The 18,807-nt window shown below is 42.7% G+C and overlaps 1 protein-coding gene across 2 annotated transcripts; it reads left to right on the top strand.

The window, feature by feature from the left end:
- The first annotated feature begins 6,268 nt into the window (after nucleotides 1-6,268).
- Nucleotides 6,269-17,478, top strand: LOC309538419 (DGAT1/2-independent enzyme synthesizing storage lipids-like). 2 transcript variants are annotated; one of them, XM_082233998.1, is made up of 7 exons: nucleotides 6,269-6,460; nucleotides 9,027-9,376; nucleotides 11,116-11,280; nucleotides 14,155-14,345; nucleotides 15,178-15,238; nucleotides 15,970-16,109; nucleotides 17,295-17,478. In XM_082233998.1, the coding sequence occupies exons 2-7, from the start codon at nucleotides 9,121-9,123 to the stop codon at nucleotides 17,397-17,399; spliced, it is 918 nt and encodes a 305-aa protein (XP_082090124.1). In that variant the 5' UTR covers nucleotides 6,269-6,460; nucleotides 9,027-9,120; the 3' UTR covers nucleotides 17,400-17,478. The 2 variants fall into 2 exon arrangements, with proteins under 2 accessions (XP_082090124.1, XP_082090125.1); XM_082233999.1 differs by lacking the exon at nucleotides 6,269-6,460 and adding an exon at nucleotides 7,325-7,385.
- The last annotated feature ends 1,329 nt before the right edge of the window (nucleotides 17,479-18,807 follow it).

Here is an 18,807-nt window from a genome sequence, read left to right as displayed (position 1 = left end):
CCTGCAATACTCCCAGAATTCCCGTTCTGGGGGAACTTGCATTAGTAGAGGCAGAATCAAAGAGTATAACGGGAAGGCGAGTGTTTAACTGAAACATGAAATAATATTACATGTGAAAGAGTAATGTCTATAAATCTCCTGTATTAAAACAGTGACACTTCTTTCATGTTTATAAAAGGGTGCTCCATGATCTGAGCCCTATAAAGCAAGTCTTCATAAACAAATAGCAAGAAAAGTAGAGAACATAAAAATATAGCCAGGCTTGGTGAAAAAAGTGACTGATCTAACAAAAACAGCCAACTCGGCTTTGAATCTGAGTCTCAGCAATCCACGTGCAGTTAAACAGCTAAAGAAAACTGTCCCAGACTTACATCTTAAACCTGAGGATTACTGAAATTGGGATCAGAATCTGAGATGGAGTGGGGTGCTAGAGAAAGAGCAGGGGGCAGACATGGCTGAACAGTTTGTATGTGGGGTAGGTAGGGTTGCGCAATATATCAATAAATCTTTAGAAACCAGTTTGAAGAGCATATCCCGATGACCATTTTGAGATTCCAGTAGTAGATAGGTAGCCGTGTTGGTCTGCCATAGTCAAAATAAAAAAATTCCTTCCAGTAGCACCTTAAAGACCAACACAGACTGAGTTGGTCTTTAAGGTGCTACTGGAAGGAATTTTTTCATTTTGAGATTGTGACACATCACCAGAAGGAGCCTTAGAAGGTGCTCGCCTGCTTGCTTGCCTGCCTGCAGCTTCCATCCTTCACAAATGGGCTGCCTCCTCACTTCCTCCTGATCACTCCTCCTGCCCACACCCTCCCCTCCACAGTCCAGCCAATGCAAGGGGCTAGAGGCAATTGCTGGGAAGGACCTGCTGCCTGTGATTTGAAAGCACATGTGCTCGCTCCTCTACAGAGCCCTTCTTAAGTCCACTCTGCCTCCTGCAGCCACAGCCATTAAAAAAATCAACAGTTATTTACTTAAAAGTAGGAAATAAAATATTATCCTGCTCCATCTTCACGTTTGTGTGTGTGTGAGAGAGACTGAGTGAGAGAGAGAGAGAGCGCTATGGCAGGCAGAAAGCAGGATTGCCTTCCCTCCCCCAGACATGAGTTTCTTGCTTTTGTGCCACAAAAGGGAGAAATGGGGTAAACTGAGGGGGGAAGATTCAAACTGGCTGCCTTATGGGAGAGGTTGGATGGCCACCTATCACAGCTGCTTGAGTTGAAGGGGGATTCACACTATCCATGCTTAAGGCCTGGAAACAAAAAGTAGGCACATTGCCACCAACCCCATCCCCACTAATCCCCTTGTCTCATTATCCATTATCAGTCATGCGGCCCAAACCTTTCACATAGAAACATGGCAAACCAAAGGCCTATACTGTCTTGCAGACTTCTACAAAAACAATAAACCCATATCAACACAGGAATTGCAGGATAAATTAGGAGGCATTCAAGTATCCTGGCTAACGCACCATCAACTGCACACATCCCTAAACAACAACAAAGCCTTCTCTTGTCAGCAGAGGGAAATGGTAGGTGGGTGGTATCTGCAATATACAAAATACTACAGTGGTACCTCAGGTTAAGTACTTAATTCGTTCTGGAGGTCCGTTCTTAACCTGAAACTGTTCTTAACCTGAAGCACCACTTTAGCTAATGGGGCTTCCTGCTGCCGCCGTGCCGCCGGAGCACGATTTCTGTTCTCATCCTTAAGCAAAGTTCTTAACCTGAAGCACTATTTCTGTGTTAGCGGAGGCTGTAACCTGAAGCGTACGTAACCTGAGGTACCACTGTACTTTACGCTGCAATCACACTTGACACAATTAAAAAACAATGGGAACATGACATAGGTTACAAAATAAACTCTACCCAATGGACTACAATTTGGTCCAAACCTCCCTTTAAATCCACCTCAGCCAAAAGAAGAGAACTCACTTTGAAACTTATCTATAGATGGCATCTGACCCTGAGGAAATTGGTGTTAATACATCCAGGAACCTTATCAAAATGCTGAAGAGGCTGTAACTCTACAGGCACATACCTTCACATGTGGTGGGAATGTTCCCGAATCCAACCCTTTTGGACAGCAGTCCTACAAAAAATTGTTTTCCAAAACAATAATGTTCACTTACACCACAAAGAGCTTATAACCCACCTACTCTCAGCAGCCAGAAACGTCATAGTTAGACACTGGAGAGACTTGTCTGGAGTAAGCATGGACCACTGGTACCAAATTGAAATGACCTTATTAGAAAAATTAACCGACAAACTAAAACTGACATGAAGACAAAAAAAAGAGGACACCTTCACTCTGGTATGGCTCCCTTTTGTTACACACACAGCTCAAACTGGCAACAGTGATAGCAGGGATATACCAACAGCATTCAGATCAATATGGCTAACTTGACCTAATATTTCACACACACCCTTCCGCAACTTCAAACAAATCTCACTACAGTTCATCAGAGGCAATAAAATGCAAATAAACACGGCCTGCCCCCAATCTTCTCTCATCGTCAGTGTAAACCAATAAATATACAGAAAGAGAACCTGCTCAATTGACACTGGCATAACACTCCATAACTACCATCTATGGACCAGCAGCTTTTACAGCCTCAGAGGTTCCAGAATTATTAAAACAGCTGATCAACTCACATGTAACAAAAAACAAACCAACCACTATAACTTTATACAAATGTTTATTATAAGCATACCAGTTTGATAGGCCAATATTAAGAGAGGAGCGGAATAATGAATTAGGGATGTCAATCTTGGCCAAGCAATGAGAACCTGTGCTAAGTTCTACAACATGGGTGTCTTTGGTCCTTAGACTAAGACTCATACAACAAAAAATATTATTTAGAATTTACTGTACTCGACTACGTTTGTTTAGGAAAGGGCTGTCTATGACATCTAGCTGCTGGAGATTTAATAGGGACAATGCTTCAAATTCCTTGACGAGCTGTCTGTAGTAAAATCAGCACAGCATAATTTAATTCCAACTATCAAACGGATGGTATTGCAGATCTCAGATAATGCCTGGAGCACAAGTCCATTCACCCCTTTTGGTGTGGCGGCATTGCAGGACGGTAGAGGATCCACTGGGGCCCCAATGAGGGAACCATGCATTCGGTGCCCTTCCTGATGGGTGGTGGGGGCTTATCAGGAGCCGGATCCTGGCATGCACCCTGCTTTGGTGAATGTGGATGCAGGCTGGGACTTGGGCTGTGCCAGGGGGCAGTGCCGATGGAGCAGGAAGGCTTCCTTTAGGTCCACCCCCTGGCCATTTAAGCAGCCCACACCTGCCAGAATTTATGCTCTTAGTCATGTCAAGAATTGAGTCCCAAGGGAACTTCCGGGGTTGACGCGATCTGGGAATGGCGGATTCCCTCCGAGCTCCGGAGGGAATCGGCTCAGCAGGGGATGGGTCTTTGCCGTGCCGGCGACACGGGGACCCTTAAAACCGCAGGCGCGGATTGCCTGCGGACTGAAGACTCGGCGGGTGCCTTAAACGCCCCCCCTGATTCGCGAAGAGCCTTTTTAAAGGCTGCGGAGGGGATACGGGGGGTGGCGCGGCACTGAGAGTCCATCGCTACCTCTGCTGAGCGAAGCCGCGAGCCATGACCGGAGAGCGCTGACTTCCTTCCTTGAAATTCGGCTGAAAAAAAACAACCCGTGAGTAATTTGGACTTGGTTTTTAAGAAATTTATCCACTGAATTTGAGACGATCGGGGGATGTGCTAAAAGGAAGTCCGCACCCCCTACTTTGCAGATGATCTAGAGCAACGAAAAAAGAACTAAGCTGGAGTGCCTACCCTGTAAAGGGTGAGTTTTTTAAAAAAAGACAGTAACTTCCAAGATTTGGAAATTTTGAGCAGGAGAGAGGAGTGTTGGATGTTTTATGTTCTGTTGTAAACAACCCCCCCTCCCGGGCCCGGGAGCGTCCTGCTTTGGAGCTGGTTTAAGAAGTGCAGAGTTTGACAGCTGTCAAAGCTGTCAAACGGACTGTTAATAGTGGAAAATTGCTACCTAAGTTACCTCTGGATTAAAAAGAGTTACAATTGATCTAAAATTGTTGGAAATAAAGAAACAATAACAAGACAGAGGACTGTTGGGGAAAAGAATACTAAGTAACCAGATTCCCTCTAGAGGGAACTCTGTGGAATTACAATGGCTGTGGATGGAAAGATACTGGGAGAAATCGAAAGGATGTTTTATTTGGTTGGAATCTTACAAGAGCAGACTACGGCTATGAGTGAACAATTGATGACCTTGAATCCTGAAACAAGTAGTTCTGTTCAATGTAATGAGATCCTGGCTGAGAAAGAATCCACAGCTGAGCCGGAAATGATAAACAAAGAAGAGGAGAAGACAAAACAAGAAAGAGAAGAACTGAAATGGGAAAATATTGTCCAGGAGCTGACATCTGTGGAATATAAACAAGGAGACTATTGGACTGAACCTACTACAAATCTACGAAAGATCCAGAAGATGAAAGTGGAGGCCCTGGGAATCTATGAAATCAAGGAATTTAAAATAAAGAAATATAATTGGGGCCTCCACATAGACTCTGACTTTGATTATGTTCAAAATTCATGCCTTGTGGAAATTCCTCAGCAGTTGCTTGCAAATATGGGAAGAGATTTTGGACTGACTGTGAAAGAACTCTTTCGAGACGTGAAGACCGACATAAAGGATTGCCAACTAGGCCGGCGGAGAGGGACTGAAAGAGATTTGAGAGCCTCGGACGTAAGGAATCCGGGCTAATAATTGCTATTTTGGACATGTTTTCGGAAGGGACACAAACCGGGGAAGGGAGGGAGGGAAGAATCCAGTTTCAACAACACTTAAGACCATGGGATTTAGCTAACAAGATTATCATTTAAGACAAAATGGGAAATCGTTGGAAGGGAACTGAGGTCCAACTTAGAATAAATTTAATTTTGCTTTTTTTTATATATATATAAAGGACTAATATTAAGATGGATAAGGAAACGCCAATTTGCTGATACAAATTTGGGAATAGGGATGCAAGGGAGGGGGTGGGGGGAAGTCAATGACCAGGGTTAGAAAATAAGTTTTTTCTTTTTTGGAAACTATATATGTTTGTTGTTTTATTTTTTTGTTTGTTTGTTTTTATGTTTTTTGTGTTTTTGTCTTTGTCTATATAAAATGTGAAAATCCAATAAAAATTTTATAAAAAAAAAAAAGAATTGAGTCCCAAGGGTCCCTTGATGCTTTGCTCATTCATCTGGGGGGAAACGATGTGGGCCAACACAAGGGTATTGATCTAACATGGGTTATAATCGAGGACTTGCAGACATTGCACAACCTGTACCCCTCCATAAGCCTAGGCTGGTCCGAGATGCTGGAGAGACAATGGCAGAACCCAGACTCAACCGGGCTTGGCAAAGGTTAATTGCGCAGTGAGGCGCTGCATACTACAGTGGGGTCGTTGAGTGATTTACCACCCCAAGATCACATTCTCAGACGAGACCCTGTTTAGGCTGGATGGCGCGCATCTTTCCTTATCAGGAAACAATATTTGGTTGCCAGATATTGTTATGTACTGAAGTTCTCACCCTGGGCCAGCAGTGGGATACTGTAGATAGTTATGCAAATGAAGGATCGAAAGTGACGTTCAGTGATTGGATAGTTTTAGAAAGTTGTTACAGTAACGTTCTGGAGCTCTATATAAGCAGGCTGACTGAATCCTTCAGTTCAGTTCTGTTCTGGCCTCTCAAACAAGAGCTGTTTGAAGAATCGCTGTGTCGTCTGATATGTTCACCCACAACTTAACAGATATGATTGAAGGTATTAGGGCATGGATGTAGATGTAAGTGTTTTTCGGCAAGCTGTCTGCTCGGTTGGGCATTGGGGCAATCTGTTGTCTTCGCCTGCCCCTCCAAACACTGGTGTATCCCATTAAGGGATCTGGGGGGAGTGGTTATATCTGCGTGCCCAGGCGGGTCTAGGAGTGAAGGCACTCCCCCAGACGGCAGTCCCTGTGGGGGTCACCCTATTTGATGTAACTCTTAGGAACCCCCATCTGGATTGAACTATGCGTCACTTCTGGCGGGTGGGCTGGAAATATTTTGATCGCCCCATGCCCAAGCCAAACCATTTTCATCTGTAAAGTGGTACCTCGGGTTAAGTACCTAATTAGTTTCGTTATTGTGCCATAGGAATGCTATTGTAGGTGTGATTCCCTATCTCATGTTTGATTACAAATGGCCACAACCTCCTAGCAGCCAGCTCCCTAAGCCTTCCCTCATTTTCATAATGCTTCATCTCTTCATACAAATGGCACCACCCATCACAGTCTCTTCAAGCTACTACAGAAACAGACGTGCCTCATTACGCCTGGAAATTAGCTTATGAAAAAGTGCACCTGACAGCCTTCTGGTGCTTCTACAGAATGGTGACTGAAGCCAAGGCAATTTAGACTTACCAGGAATGTAAGTAAAAAAAAAAAAAAGTTCATAGATTGATAGAAATGTAGAGTTGGAAGGGGCTCCAAGAATAATGTAGTCAATGCCCTGCAATGCAGGAATCTCAACCAACCAGTCTCTTCTTACCTTAGCAAATGAACGATTAGTTGTGTTAATTCTCAGTTCCAGTAAGGTTAAATTTGGTTTTTCAGAGCTGCGCCAAGAGAGGAGCTTGAGCTCTTATAGTTTTTGAATTTTATAACACTGAAAAGCAGGAATTTACATAATAATGCAGAGTCTTCTTCAGTAAAAGAATAAAAGCTTTACTGAGTTAAAATAAACTTATTTGCAAATAACAGCATAATGAAAAGAAGATTAAACTAGCTTCAGAGCATAAACAGAGTTTCCATTGAGCACAGGCTTGGCAGAGCACAGGATCCACCATACACACTGACACACACACACACACACACACACACACACACACTGAGTCTGCCTGCAAGCAGATACAAAATTTATACAGAGAATGAGTCATCCTCAAGATATGTCACAGTGATTCAGCATGCTAAATGATTCTGCAGCTTTTCAGCATTTCACAACATTTCTAGACTCCTCATCTTCTTCCTTTACGGCTTCTGCTCTCAAATACCTTTGTCACATGACACAGCCTTCCCCCTTCGCCAATTTTATCATACTATTTAGTTGTAAGATGTAGTGAAAATAGAGTAGAATCAGAAATGTGCAATTCAGCTACAATATGCAATTCCGGAGCCCCGTTCGCATCCTGAGCAGAACACAACCTGCGTCTCCGTAGGCTGTGATCCACAGCTTCTGCGTGTGCGTGTGATGTCATTTTGAGCGTCTGTGCATGCGCATGTGCGAGCGGCGAAACTCGGAAGTAACCGCCGAACGCAACCTGGAAACGCTCAAGCTGAAGCGACTTTAACCCAAGGTATGACTGTATGTGACGCTAACAGGTTTTGAGGTGATTTAGTAATTTGTAGATGAAAACACGGTGAGTGAGTATTATGGCATGGTCCCCCATTACCCATGTGGAAAGAGGTTCTAGAGGCAGTGATATTAGGTACGGTTTGGTTTCAAGAGGTAGAATCCAACAGCATTGGCTCTCACCTGGCAATCCCACATCACATCCCCAGAAAGAGGCACTTTGCAGTGTATCCCAAAATGCTTCTAAACTTCAACTCACCATTCTCCCCACCCTCCTTGTTGGGTGTTGTGTTTGCGCTGCAGAAGTTCAGCCAAGCGGTTAGGCTCAGTATAGGAAACAACTGTGTAGCGGAGAGAGCTTTTACTTCGGGGGCAAAAAGACACACACTATATATACACATTCTTTGCAGTTGTTACAAGAAGTCTTCACTCTCTGAAGACAAGAGAGCATTTCGGCTTATAAAGTACAGTGGTACCTCAGGTTAAGAACTTAATTTGTTCTGGAGGTCCGTTCTTAACTTGAAACTGTTCTTAACTTTAGCTAATGGGGCCTCCTGCTGTTGCCGTGCCGCCGTGGTGCTACTTCTGTTCTCATCCTGAAGCAAAGTTCTTAACCCAAGGTACTATTTCTGGGTTAGCGGAGTCTGTAACCTGAAGCATCTGTAACCTGAAGCGTCTGTAACCCGAAGTACCACTGTACTTTCTGAGGCAAACTCTACACAGCAAGTGCAAAGTCCAGTGGCTAACAAAGTCCTGCAATGCCAGAGCTCTCAGTCTAGAACAGTGTTTTTCAACCTTTTTTGGGCAAAGGCACACTTGTTCCATGGAAAAAATCACGAGGCACACCACCATTAGAAAATGTTAAAAAAATTAACTCTGTGCCTGTATGGACTATATATAAAGTAATTCTCTTGAATAGGAATCAAATAAACACAAATCAAATAAACACAAACACTTAACATCAGTGGTGGGATTCAAAAATTTTAGTAACCAGTTCCGACATTCAAGCATGGTTTAATATTTTTTCTTTAATGGCAAACAAAAACGTTGCGGACCGTTCTCTGCTCAGCAGGGATCGATCCGCTGATCCCCGCTGAGCCGGCGGATGACAGCTCCATCTCCGCACTGTGTGCGGAGAGGGAGATGTCAGAGCCCCACTGCTCTCTATGGGGAATCGGATGAGAGCGGACCGCCTGTCTGCTCTCATCCGATCCCATCCAGTCTGATCCCCACCCAGGACGGATGGAAAATAGGGTGGACACAGTCCGGCGCCCGCCTAGTGGGTGAAAATGTGACATTTTTTAAAAAAAATCTTTCGAATTTTTCAATTTTTCCCACGGCACACCAGGCAACACCTCGCGGCACACTAGTGTGCCGCGGAACAGTGGTTGAAAAACACTGGTCTAGAAGACCTTAACAATTCAGCTGTGAAATGAAACCAGCCTGCTTTCCAAACAAATAAATGATGATCATACATTACTAATTTTGTACATCCCCACGATGAATGTTGGAAAAAATATATGTCTACTTGGCTAGTTACTGTGGGAAAAACTAAGAAAATATTAAATAGCATGTGATTTTATGTAACTATGAATGCTCTGGGGGTGACAGTTCAAACTGATGTACTGCATTTTCTGTTTTCCAGGTAAACAGTGGGGGGAAAGCATCAAAACTGAGGAAAAACTCACTTGATTCATTGGTTTCATTGGCATACGCTTCGTGCTTCAGATCAGGAAACCATGAGCTGGATTAGTTTTACTTATTTGGAAGAATACCTGAGCTTTGTGGTTCACCCTCTGTGGTTATTCCTGCTTCCGATTTTGATTTATTCACATTGGCTATATTTGTATTTTGTTGGCTGTGTTATCTCATTTTATTTCAATGCTTACAAGAAGATGAATAACCACCAAGGAAATGATTTTTATAGCAAATTTTGGGACAAGCCAAGGCATGCTTTGGCTCGATTTCTAGAGCTAGTTGGAAAGATATGGCATGGTGAGTACATGTTCCTTTCATACCAATAATTCCAATTTATGAGCCAGTATAATTTCATATGACTGATGTAGTGATTGGGAGTTACTCGTGCGTAATTCTGCCTCGTTTGAGCATCGGATTGCCTGGTTAAACCCTCCGGACTGCACAGCCCATCTCAGCATGGCTGCCCTTAGTCACTCGTAGAATCTGTCTGTGGGCGTTTCTTAAAGCGCTGCCAACATAAGAGTTGTTTGACGCCTAAGCGTCTCCGCCTCTCACTGCGCGGGAGTCTCCTGCGCAGGGTGGGCGTGGGCAGCGGGGTGATTGGGCTCTCCTCACTAACTTCCAACAAAGAGTCCTGGAGCCCCTGCACCTCCCTGTCCCGTTGCTCTCCTGGATCCCTGGTGTTACACTCATTCTCTTCCCCTCTTTCCCAGCTGAGTCTCCCCCTAGCGCTGGGACCTTCTCCTGCAGAATCAGAGACCCTCTCCTTCTCCCGTGCCTCTGATGTCAGTTCCCTGACATCCAAGCATCAGAATTTCAGGTTTGAAGCACTGGAACAATAGTTGCCACAGGGCATTAGGGCTGGACCTCTAAACCCACCTCAGGGTCACAACAGCTACAATTTCTGGTTGGCTCCATAACAATCAAAACACAGCCATGGGTATTTATATATGTAATAAACAATGATAAAAGAAAAAAACTTTTTATGAGGTATGAAATCAAGACATATTACAGAAGGGTCAGTTGGTGGCTGCATAAGCACCATACATTTAATCACATTTAAAGCATGCCTCCTCTCCAAAAGAAACCTGGAGAATGTTGTTTACACCTCACAGAGACACAATTAGCAAAGTCCTTTGAAAATAGTTTCATGGATTGTGGAAAGGGAGAGGGATTGGCCTTAAGTGTGCAGTGGGTACACAGCCAATGTGATTAATATAACATTGTATAGTGGGACTTTGTGGGTGCGATTTTCCTGAGCATGATAAACCACAAGGTAGCTCTGAAACATAAACATTGGAATTTGCCAGCACAGGATGTGGTGATGGCTACTACTTTAGAGGGACACTGTGGGAAACAGGATGGTGGACTCTAGAGGCCTTTGGCCTGATCAGCAGGACTCTTCCTATATTCTGAATGCTTCCTAGAGGACTTTTATTTCTTTAGGAGTTGATGTACAAATCCAAAATACACTACTAAAACCAAGTCTGGGCCATAAGCATGAGACCCTGTAACTACTTATGACATGATTAGGGGTGCATCTGTCATGGAAGCAGCTTAGTAAGTGATTCAGAAAATGGTCTGAAGATGCCTGAAGTTGGAGATCTTAGGGAGAGGGGATAAATGTACTCCAGGCCTTGGATAGCTCTTTCCCAAAGCAATCTTGTGCAGAAGGGAAATACTGCCCTAAAAATAAAATTTAAAAATCTCCAAAACATTTATCATAATAATGCATAAAGCTAAAAGTAGATTAAAACAGAAAATAGCTCAATCAAAGACTGCGCCTGGAAGAAAGCATGGAAGGAACATTCCATGAGAGGAGAAATTCCCCTTCCCGCCATTAATTCTGGGAGGACCACAGAGAAAGTCCTGTTATGTGTGGATGACAGCCTAGTATCTAGAAAGCTGAAGGATATAGCAGAGCTTTTTACCTAAATTTCAGTTTTTTGAACCACATTGATTTTCTCCAGTAATTTTTTTTGATATTTTATTTACCTTTCAACAAAGTAATATTATTTGTTCCATTTTATTTTCAGGTTATGAAATTTATGGCATGGAACATCTCCCTAAAGGACCAGGAATTGTTATTTATCATCACTCAAGTCTTCCTGTCGGCTATGCCTTATTTGTGACAAAAGTTTTTACCGAGACAGGGAGACTGTGCCATTCAGTAATTGATCGTGGCCTGTATGGGATCCCAGGTAATTTATTTATATTTAAATTATGTATTTTTACATTAAACATGTGTTAAATATGACATAAAACTATGCTCTAATATATAAAACAGTGTATCAGGCAAGCAGGAAAAAGCCACAGATAAATAAAATAGCAGCAGCAGGTGAAAAAGTAAGTTAGTGGAGGGGAAGGTTATTTCTCACCAAGCCCCTGAAATTAAACAGATTGAACGAAGGATGAATAGTTATTTCCAATTCATTTCTTTCTTCAGGGCATTTTTTAACAGAAAACACACCATAAGGAAGACTCAGGGCACAGTATTATGAAGAAAATGTCATCTTTATTAAGTATAACGGTCTAAAGGATCTTTAAATCAAATTAAACTAGCCAAATCAAACTACAGTTAGGCAGGAGAAAACAGGTTAATTCCCCTTTCCTGGCCATGTTTACAGGCAACATTGCCTCAGAGTAAAGGACTGGAAGGAATATGTCCTCCTTGTTCCTAGAATCGTGGGCACATGACTTGATGAGCACAAACCGATGTGAATGTCAAGCCAAATGACCCAATGCAAGGCCGAGCATGGCTCTGTCAATATTATATTGGCCTCTAAACTTCATACTCCAAAGGTCTACATCAGGCATAGGCAAGCTCGGCCCTCCAGATGTTTTAGGGCTACAACTCCCATCATCCCTAGCTAACAGGACCAGTGGTCAGGGATGATGGGAACTGTAGTCTCAAAACTTCTGGAGGGCCGTGTTTGCCTATGCCTGGTCTACATCATCCAAATGAATTTACAATGGGGGTTGAATAATTTCAATTGCAAGTATATAGCAGCACATTCCCAGGACAAAATCATTCCTTGGGGCTGGTATCACCACCCGCCACAATTCTACATTATTATTCCATATTATCTTCGTCAGTACTCTAAGGAGTTGCTTTGATGTTATGAGGAAATGCAATCTATAATTTTGTGAGGTTTTTGAATAAATCTTATCAGGTTATACAGTGGTACCTTGGGTTACATACGCTTCAGGTTACAGACTCCGCTAACCCGGAAATAGTACCTCGGGTTAAGAACTTTGCTTCAGGATTAGAACAGAAATCTTTATTAATATCCCACATATACATATATACATAGATAACAATCATACAAAGCAAAAGCAATACAAGTAAAGAAAAGGGTAAAAAAAGGAAAAAAGAAAGAAACGAAAAATACAATATATTACAATAAAATAACAAATTAAAATGTAAAACTACCAATCATTCTCATTATATTGCTTATATTGTCTATATTTTCTTGCCCAGATTTATATTATGTTATTAGAAGCCTAGCTCTTTGTTGGTGGTATATTGCTTCAATTCCATTTCTAAATTTTACTCCTAGTCCCTTTATTTCTGTCTGTTTTTTCATAAAATACCAGGAAACATTGTCAAAGGCCTTCTCTGCATCAAGTAATAACAAGGCTGCCTTTTTATCACTTTTAGTTTCTAGATATTCCAAAATATCGACAATGTTTCTGGTATTTCCCGAAATTTGTCTTCCTGGGAGAAACCATCTGGTGTGGATGAATAATTTCTCTGATGGCTTCTTTAAGCCTGCTTGCCAATATATTGGCAAAGAGTTTGTAATCACAGTTTAATAGTGATATTGGCCTAAACTGTGATTACAGGTGAACATTAACTGACCTCAAAACGTCTACAAGAATGCCATTTTTTACTCCAGTAATCTCAAGGCTACCATAAAGAAATTTCATGCTTTCTTGTACAATTGTCTACATTCTTCCTCAGGGATGAAAAAATGGGGGGAATCTGGATAATGTGTCATTGGTTTCTCCACTACGTCTACAGGTTCTCATATAATTGCTGCTGCCTTTAATGCCAGAATAGAACAAGGTGTAAAAAAACCTGGGTCCCCAACTTGATGATCCCCTCAATCAATCACTAATAAAGATGGATGTCTTACTGGGAAGAACAATGCAAAGAATGGAATCCTGTTTGGGAGCTTGTTCACTAGTAAACCACCTGTGAAAAAATTCGCTGTATTAATACACCACTTGGGATGGGGTGGGAGCTACAGCTAAGGAAAAGAGCAGAAGCCCACATACATGCCCACGGCTCTCATAGCAACCCCAACCCATTAAAATATGGTCAATCAAGCTCTCCCATGCACAGCTTTTATGCCCCCATGTGACACTGCAAGCAGACATATGTGGCATCCTTGCTGCACAGTGTACATGGTCCTCCACTGCCCCCCCATCATCAAACAGCAGCCACACCAGGAAACATTGGTCGATTTTAAAAATAAAACAAAAGAAGTGAGGTAAGAGCCCAAACCGGCCCAGTAGCACAGAGAGCTCTGTTGGGGGCATTCCACTGGGTAAATTAATGCAGCATCTAACCCCCTGTCTGGGTGAAAAGATGGGCTTCTGCTGGTGGAGGCAGGTTTCCACCAGCAGGTTCCCCTCTCTTCTCTCTCTTTCTTTCTCTCTCTCTGTATCTGTATATGTGTGAATGTCCACTGTATCCAAAGCCCATGCAGCCTATAGGGATTGAAGAATTGTATTATCCAGCAAGGCACTATGGGCTGTATTTTTATCATGATGCAAACTAGAATATTAATCTGTTGTACTACATACTTGAGGAACACTTGTCCAAAATGTGCTCACCTCAGTACGCAGCCTCACTCTGTGTGCTTTCCGAAAAAAAGGCTGTTGCCAGAACACGTGAAGAAAAGGGAAACTAGCATAAAGTCCCCCTTCCATGAAATCCTAGTTGATCCGTAATAGAGCAATATCTTTGGAATAATGACACTTGTATGACACTTGCATAGTATCCACACTATTCCCTCATTAAGAGTTGTGTAAAATGCATTTTTTCTATTTGGGGCTTGCTTTTTTAGGGCTGAAGACGTTTTATGATGTTATCTTATTGAGAGATTTCACAAATGCTGAATGTTTGGAAATTTTGAAGAAAGGCCATTTTCTGGGCATTGCCCCTGGTGGATCTAGAGAAGCAAACTTTAGTAATGATTACAGCTTAATGTGGGGTAACCGCACAGGTTTCGCTCGGCTAGCTTTGGAGGCGAAAGTGGTGAGTGATCTTTGGGCAATTTGCATTGCCCTCACAATTATCCTGGATATGACGCACTGTGTTGACAGCCTTGATCTAGCATCCTCCATAGCTAAGGATGGCAAATATCCTGTTTTGGAGTCGAATGATAACTGGAGAGCTATGGATACCCCACCACTGCTTTTTAAAAAAGCTACTGAAATCAATAACATTTAATAAGAAAAATGGCTGTCAGGGAATTGGCGGCAGAGAAGGGGGAGAGAATGGGGACTTACAGAGAAAAGTCTCCGTTACTTAGCAGCTGTACTTCCTCGGATGAGGAGGGTGATGAAGGGCTGACAGGAAGCAATGAATCAGAGAGGGGGGAGCAGCTTCCGGGGCCCAGCCACTCTTGTAACAGAGGAAGAAAGGGGGTGGGTTCAGGAAGTGGTTATGCTGGAAGAAAGCGAAAGCTTCTCCAGTCTCTGCAACTGACTCTCCATGATGCAGACTGGCTCTCAGAGCTCCGTGTAAATAGCAGAAAGAAACCAATAAATCTCGTAAATATGGCTGGTTTCCCGGATTCTTATCTCTTCTAGCACTCACCAGTCATCCCTGACACTGGCCTTTACCCCCTTTTTCTCTCTTCAATTCCTGAAAATCTGGGCAACAACTTGTTAAGTTTCTTCATCTAAGATATTTGAATAGATATTTTGAAGCCTGTTGCATAATTTATGACTTACTTCTCCTAATAATCCCAGATGTGAAGCATTCTTCTTTGTCCTTAACAAAAATAAAGGTGGGGTGGTCAGGGCGAAGTAATTATCCAGTTCTTGCCTGTCTTTCATTTTTGTTTCATCTTTCATTCTTCTAGCCCATCATCCCAATATTTACACAAAACAGTTGTGAAGCGTACAGGAGCTTCGGAAAGACAAGTGAGTTAAATATCTTATGTTTCTTGGTTGAGCAAGAGATCCAATTTCAGGCAATACAGTGGTGCCTCGCAAGACGAAATTAATCCGTTCCGAGAGTCTCTTCGTATTGCGGTTTTTTCGTCTTGAGAAGCACGGCTATTAGCGGCTTAGCGGCTAATAACGGTTTAGCGGCTTTAAGAAAAAGGAAACAAATTCGCAAGAACTCGCAAGACGAAACGTCTTGCGAAGCAAGCCCATAGGGAAATTCGTCTTGCGGAACGACTCAAAAAACAGAAAACTCTTCCGTCTTGCGCGTTTTTCGTCTTGCGAGGTACCACTGTATACATTTTAATAATAGACTATTTTTTATAAAAAAAAAAACAATTATCTTTTTCCTACCTACTAGCAGAGTTTATTCCATGGACACTTATCTGTGCTGCCTGCCTCAGTATTGAGTAAATATGCCTTTGTTTAGTTTTCTATTAGATTTAAAACAAAGCTGTAATCTATAAGAGGGGTAGGAAGCCCAACATAGACAGGAACAGATCAGGAAACAAACCATATTTTGCAGTCTATTGTACAACTTATGATCCCAATTGCGAAGAGATGAGAAGAGCTGATTGAGTATGTTGCATATCTTTTCTCAAGCACTCATATTATTTAACTCTTCCTCCTTGGGATGGATTGATTGCAATTGCTTAACAGAATGCTAACTAAGGTCCGATTTGATATGCGGTCACTTTCTTTTACAGGGCTGACAAAATGGCTGTATGAGAAAACTCGCTGTGTACTCCTTCCCTCTTATGGAGGGTTCCCAGTGAAATTGAGGACATATGTTGGAGAACCCATCCCATATGATCCAAATATAACTGCCACAGAGCTGGCTGAAAAAGTAAGTGAACCCTACACTTGGAAGTAAAGAAGCAGAATATTTTTCCCCAGTTTGTTTCACTCTCTTTCAGTTCTAAATTGTATTCTGCGTACAGTGGTACCTCAGGTTACAGATGCTTCAGGTTACGCATTTTCGGGTTGTGTACCACACCGAACCCGGAAGTACCGGAATGGGTTACTTCTGGGTTTCGGGGCTCACGCTTTGCGCTGAGGGTTGCAAATGTTGTGGGTTGCAAAAGTGCCTCCCGCACAGATCACGTTCGCAACCCGAGGTTCCACTGTATTCACTTCCTCATTCTATACGACCAGAGATAGGGTTCATTATATACACTTTTGTGCATTATTTTCCTCGCTCAGTTTTCCCTTTTCTTAACTTGTTCAGACTAATTGAATGGGAGAAACTATGCATTTTATCTAGTGCAGCACAAAGGGAGATCTGCTCACACAATGGAACTTTTTCTCCCCCACTATAGAAGGTCCCTCTAAGTCACCCCAGTGCCAATTTTTGAGGGTGGTGAGAGGGCTGAAGAGGAAGACAATTCATTGTACATGTGGATGTGTGTTGCATGAGCCGAACTGCACTGTTGGATACAGCTCTCTTTAACAGCCATGATTTCAATCCACATTTTTTGTTAGTTATTGCTTGTGCATTATCAATCTCCTAAATGGGATGCTGTTTCACAGAAGACAATTTTAAACACAGGTGCCATCTCTATGATAAACTCTGCTTTTACATTATAGTGTGACAATAAATCATTCTTAAAGAGTGCTGTTGGTTAGGACTGTCTAAAAGAAGCTCAACAATTTTGGGGCCTTGGTAAACGAGAAAACCAGGGTAAACATGAATACAATGGGCTGGTTTCACAGAGAGATGAGCGGTTGTACTGTAGAGTTTGCTGGCCCTGGCTCCTCTTGCTCAACCCTCCATGCCTAAAAAGCCGCTCTTGAGTGTTGCTACACAAGGCCTCTCACGCAACACATCTCTGAATACAAATGACTGGATTTACATTTGCAGCATCGTCCCTCAAAATAAATTCAGTTGCTTACATTTACATTTTTGCTGGAAAGAAGGAGATTCTGGATGCCACAGATTCTGATGCCTTTAGCATTTCCCCCACTGATATTAATAACTGTGAATATCTATTTTGCAACAACATAATGTAGTCCTTTGTTTTTCTTTCAACAGGCAAAGACTGCACTTGAAAATCTTCGGGACAGACACCAAAAAAGGCCAGGAAATATATTAAGAGCGCTTTTAGAACGATTTGATAAGCATGACAAAGCCAACTAGTCTAAATAAAATAAACCATATCTTTGCAATAGGAAAAATTAATAATTATGTAACTAAAGCTAAGTTAACATGCATAGAATTGTGCTGGATTGTATATGAATTATTTGGAAGGGTCCCCAGCTCAGTAGCTCAGCAGCTGCTGTGTGTGCAGAAGGTCCTAGGTTTGGAAGAGGTACAGGTGCTTTCCTGCCCTATCATGTAATACACCCAGAATTCCCCTTTTGGGGGAACTTGCACTAGTAGAGGCAGAATCAAAGAGTATAACGGGAAGGCGAGTGTTGAACTGAAACATGAAATACTATTACATGTGAAGGAGTAATGTCTATAAATCTCCTGTATTAAAACAGTGGCACTTCTTTCATGTTTATAAAAGGGTGCTCCAAGATTTGAGCCCTATAAAGCAAGTCTTCATAAACAAATAGCAAGAAAAGTAGAGAACATAAAAATATAGCCAGGCTTGGTGAAAAAAGTGACTGATCTAACAAAAACAGCCAACTCGGCTTTGAATCTGAGTCTCAGCAATCCACGTGCAGTTAAACAGCTAAAGAAAACTGTCCCAGACTTGCATCTTAAACCTGAGGGTTACTGAAATTGGGATCAGAATCTGAGATGGAGTGGGGTGCTAGAGAAAGAGCAGGGGGCAGACATGGCTGAACAGTTTGTATGTGGGGTAGGTAGGGTTGCGCAATATATCAATAAATCTTTAGAAACCAGTTTGAAGAGCATATCCCAATGACCATTTTGAGACTGTGACACATCACCAGAAGGAGCCTGAGAAGGTGCTCGCCTGCTTGCTTGCCTGCCTGCAGCTTCCATCCTTCACAAATGGGCTGCCTCCTCACTTCCTCCTGATCACTCCTCCTGCCCACACCCTCCCCTCCACAGTCCAGCCAATGCAAGGGGCTAGAGGCAATTGCTGGGAAGGACCTGCTGCCTGTGATTTGAAAGCACATGTGCTCGCTCCTCTACACAGCCCTTCTTAAGTCCACTCTGCCTCCTGCAGCCACAGCCATAAAAAAATCAACAGTTATTTACTTAAAAGTAGGAAATAAAATATTGTCCTGCTCCGTCTCCACTTTTGTCTGTGTGTGAGAGAGACTGAGTGAGAGAGAGAGAGAGAGAGCGCGCTATGGAAGGCAGAAAGCAGGATTGCCTTCCCTCTCCCAGACATGAGTTTCTCGCTTTTGTGCCACAAAAGGGAGAAATGGGGTAAACTGAGGGGGGAAGATTCAAACTGGCTGCCTTATGGGAGAGGTTGGATGGCCACCTATCACAGCTGCTTGAGTTGAAGGGGGATTCACACTATCCATGCTTAAGGCCTGGAAACAAGAAGTAGGCACATTGCCACCAACCCCATCCCCACTAATCCCCTTGTCTCATTATCCATTATCAGTCATGCGGCCCAAAC

The sequence above is a fragment of the Podarcis vaucheri genome, assembly GCF_965113315.1.
Source record: "Podarcis vaucheri genome assembly, chromosome: 8".
Lineage (NCBI taxonomy): Eukaryota > Metazoa > Chordata > Lepidosauria > Squamata > Lacertidae > Podarcis > Podarcis vaucheri.
This window is presented reverse-complemented; position numbering and strand designations above follow the sequence as displayed.

What these genes read in the sequence shown, in the direction of transcription:
- LOC309538419 (XM_082233998.1), top strand. Translation starts at nt 9,121, where the DNA reads ATGAGCTGGATTAGTTTTACTTATTTGGAAGAATACCTGAGCTTTGTG. An exon ending in TGGCCTGTATGGGATCCCAG is followed by an intron (nt 11,281 to 14,154) that starts GTAATTTATTTA and finishes TTGCTTTTTTAG; the next exon opens with GGCTGAAGACGTTTTATGAT. An exon ending in CCACAGAGCTGGCTGAAAAA is followed by an intron (nt 16,110 to 17,294) that starts GTAAGTGAACCC and finishes TTCTTTCAACAG; the next exon opens with GCAAAGACTGCACTTGAAAA.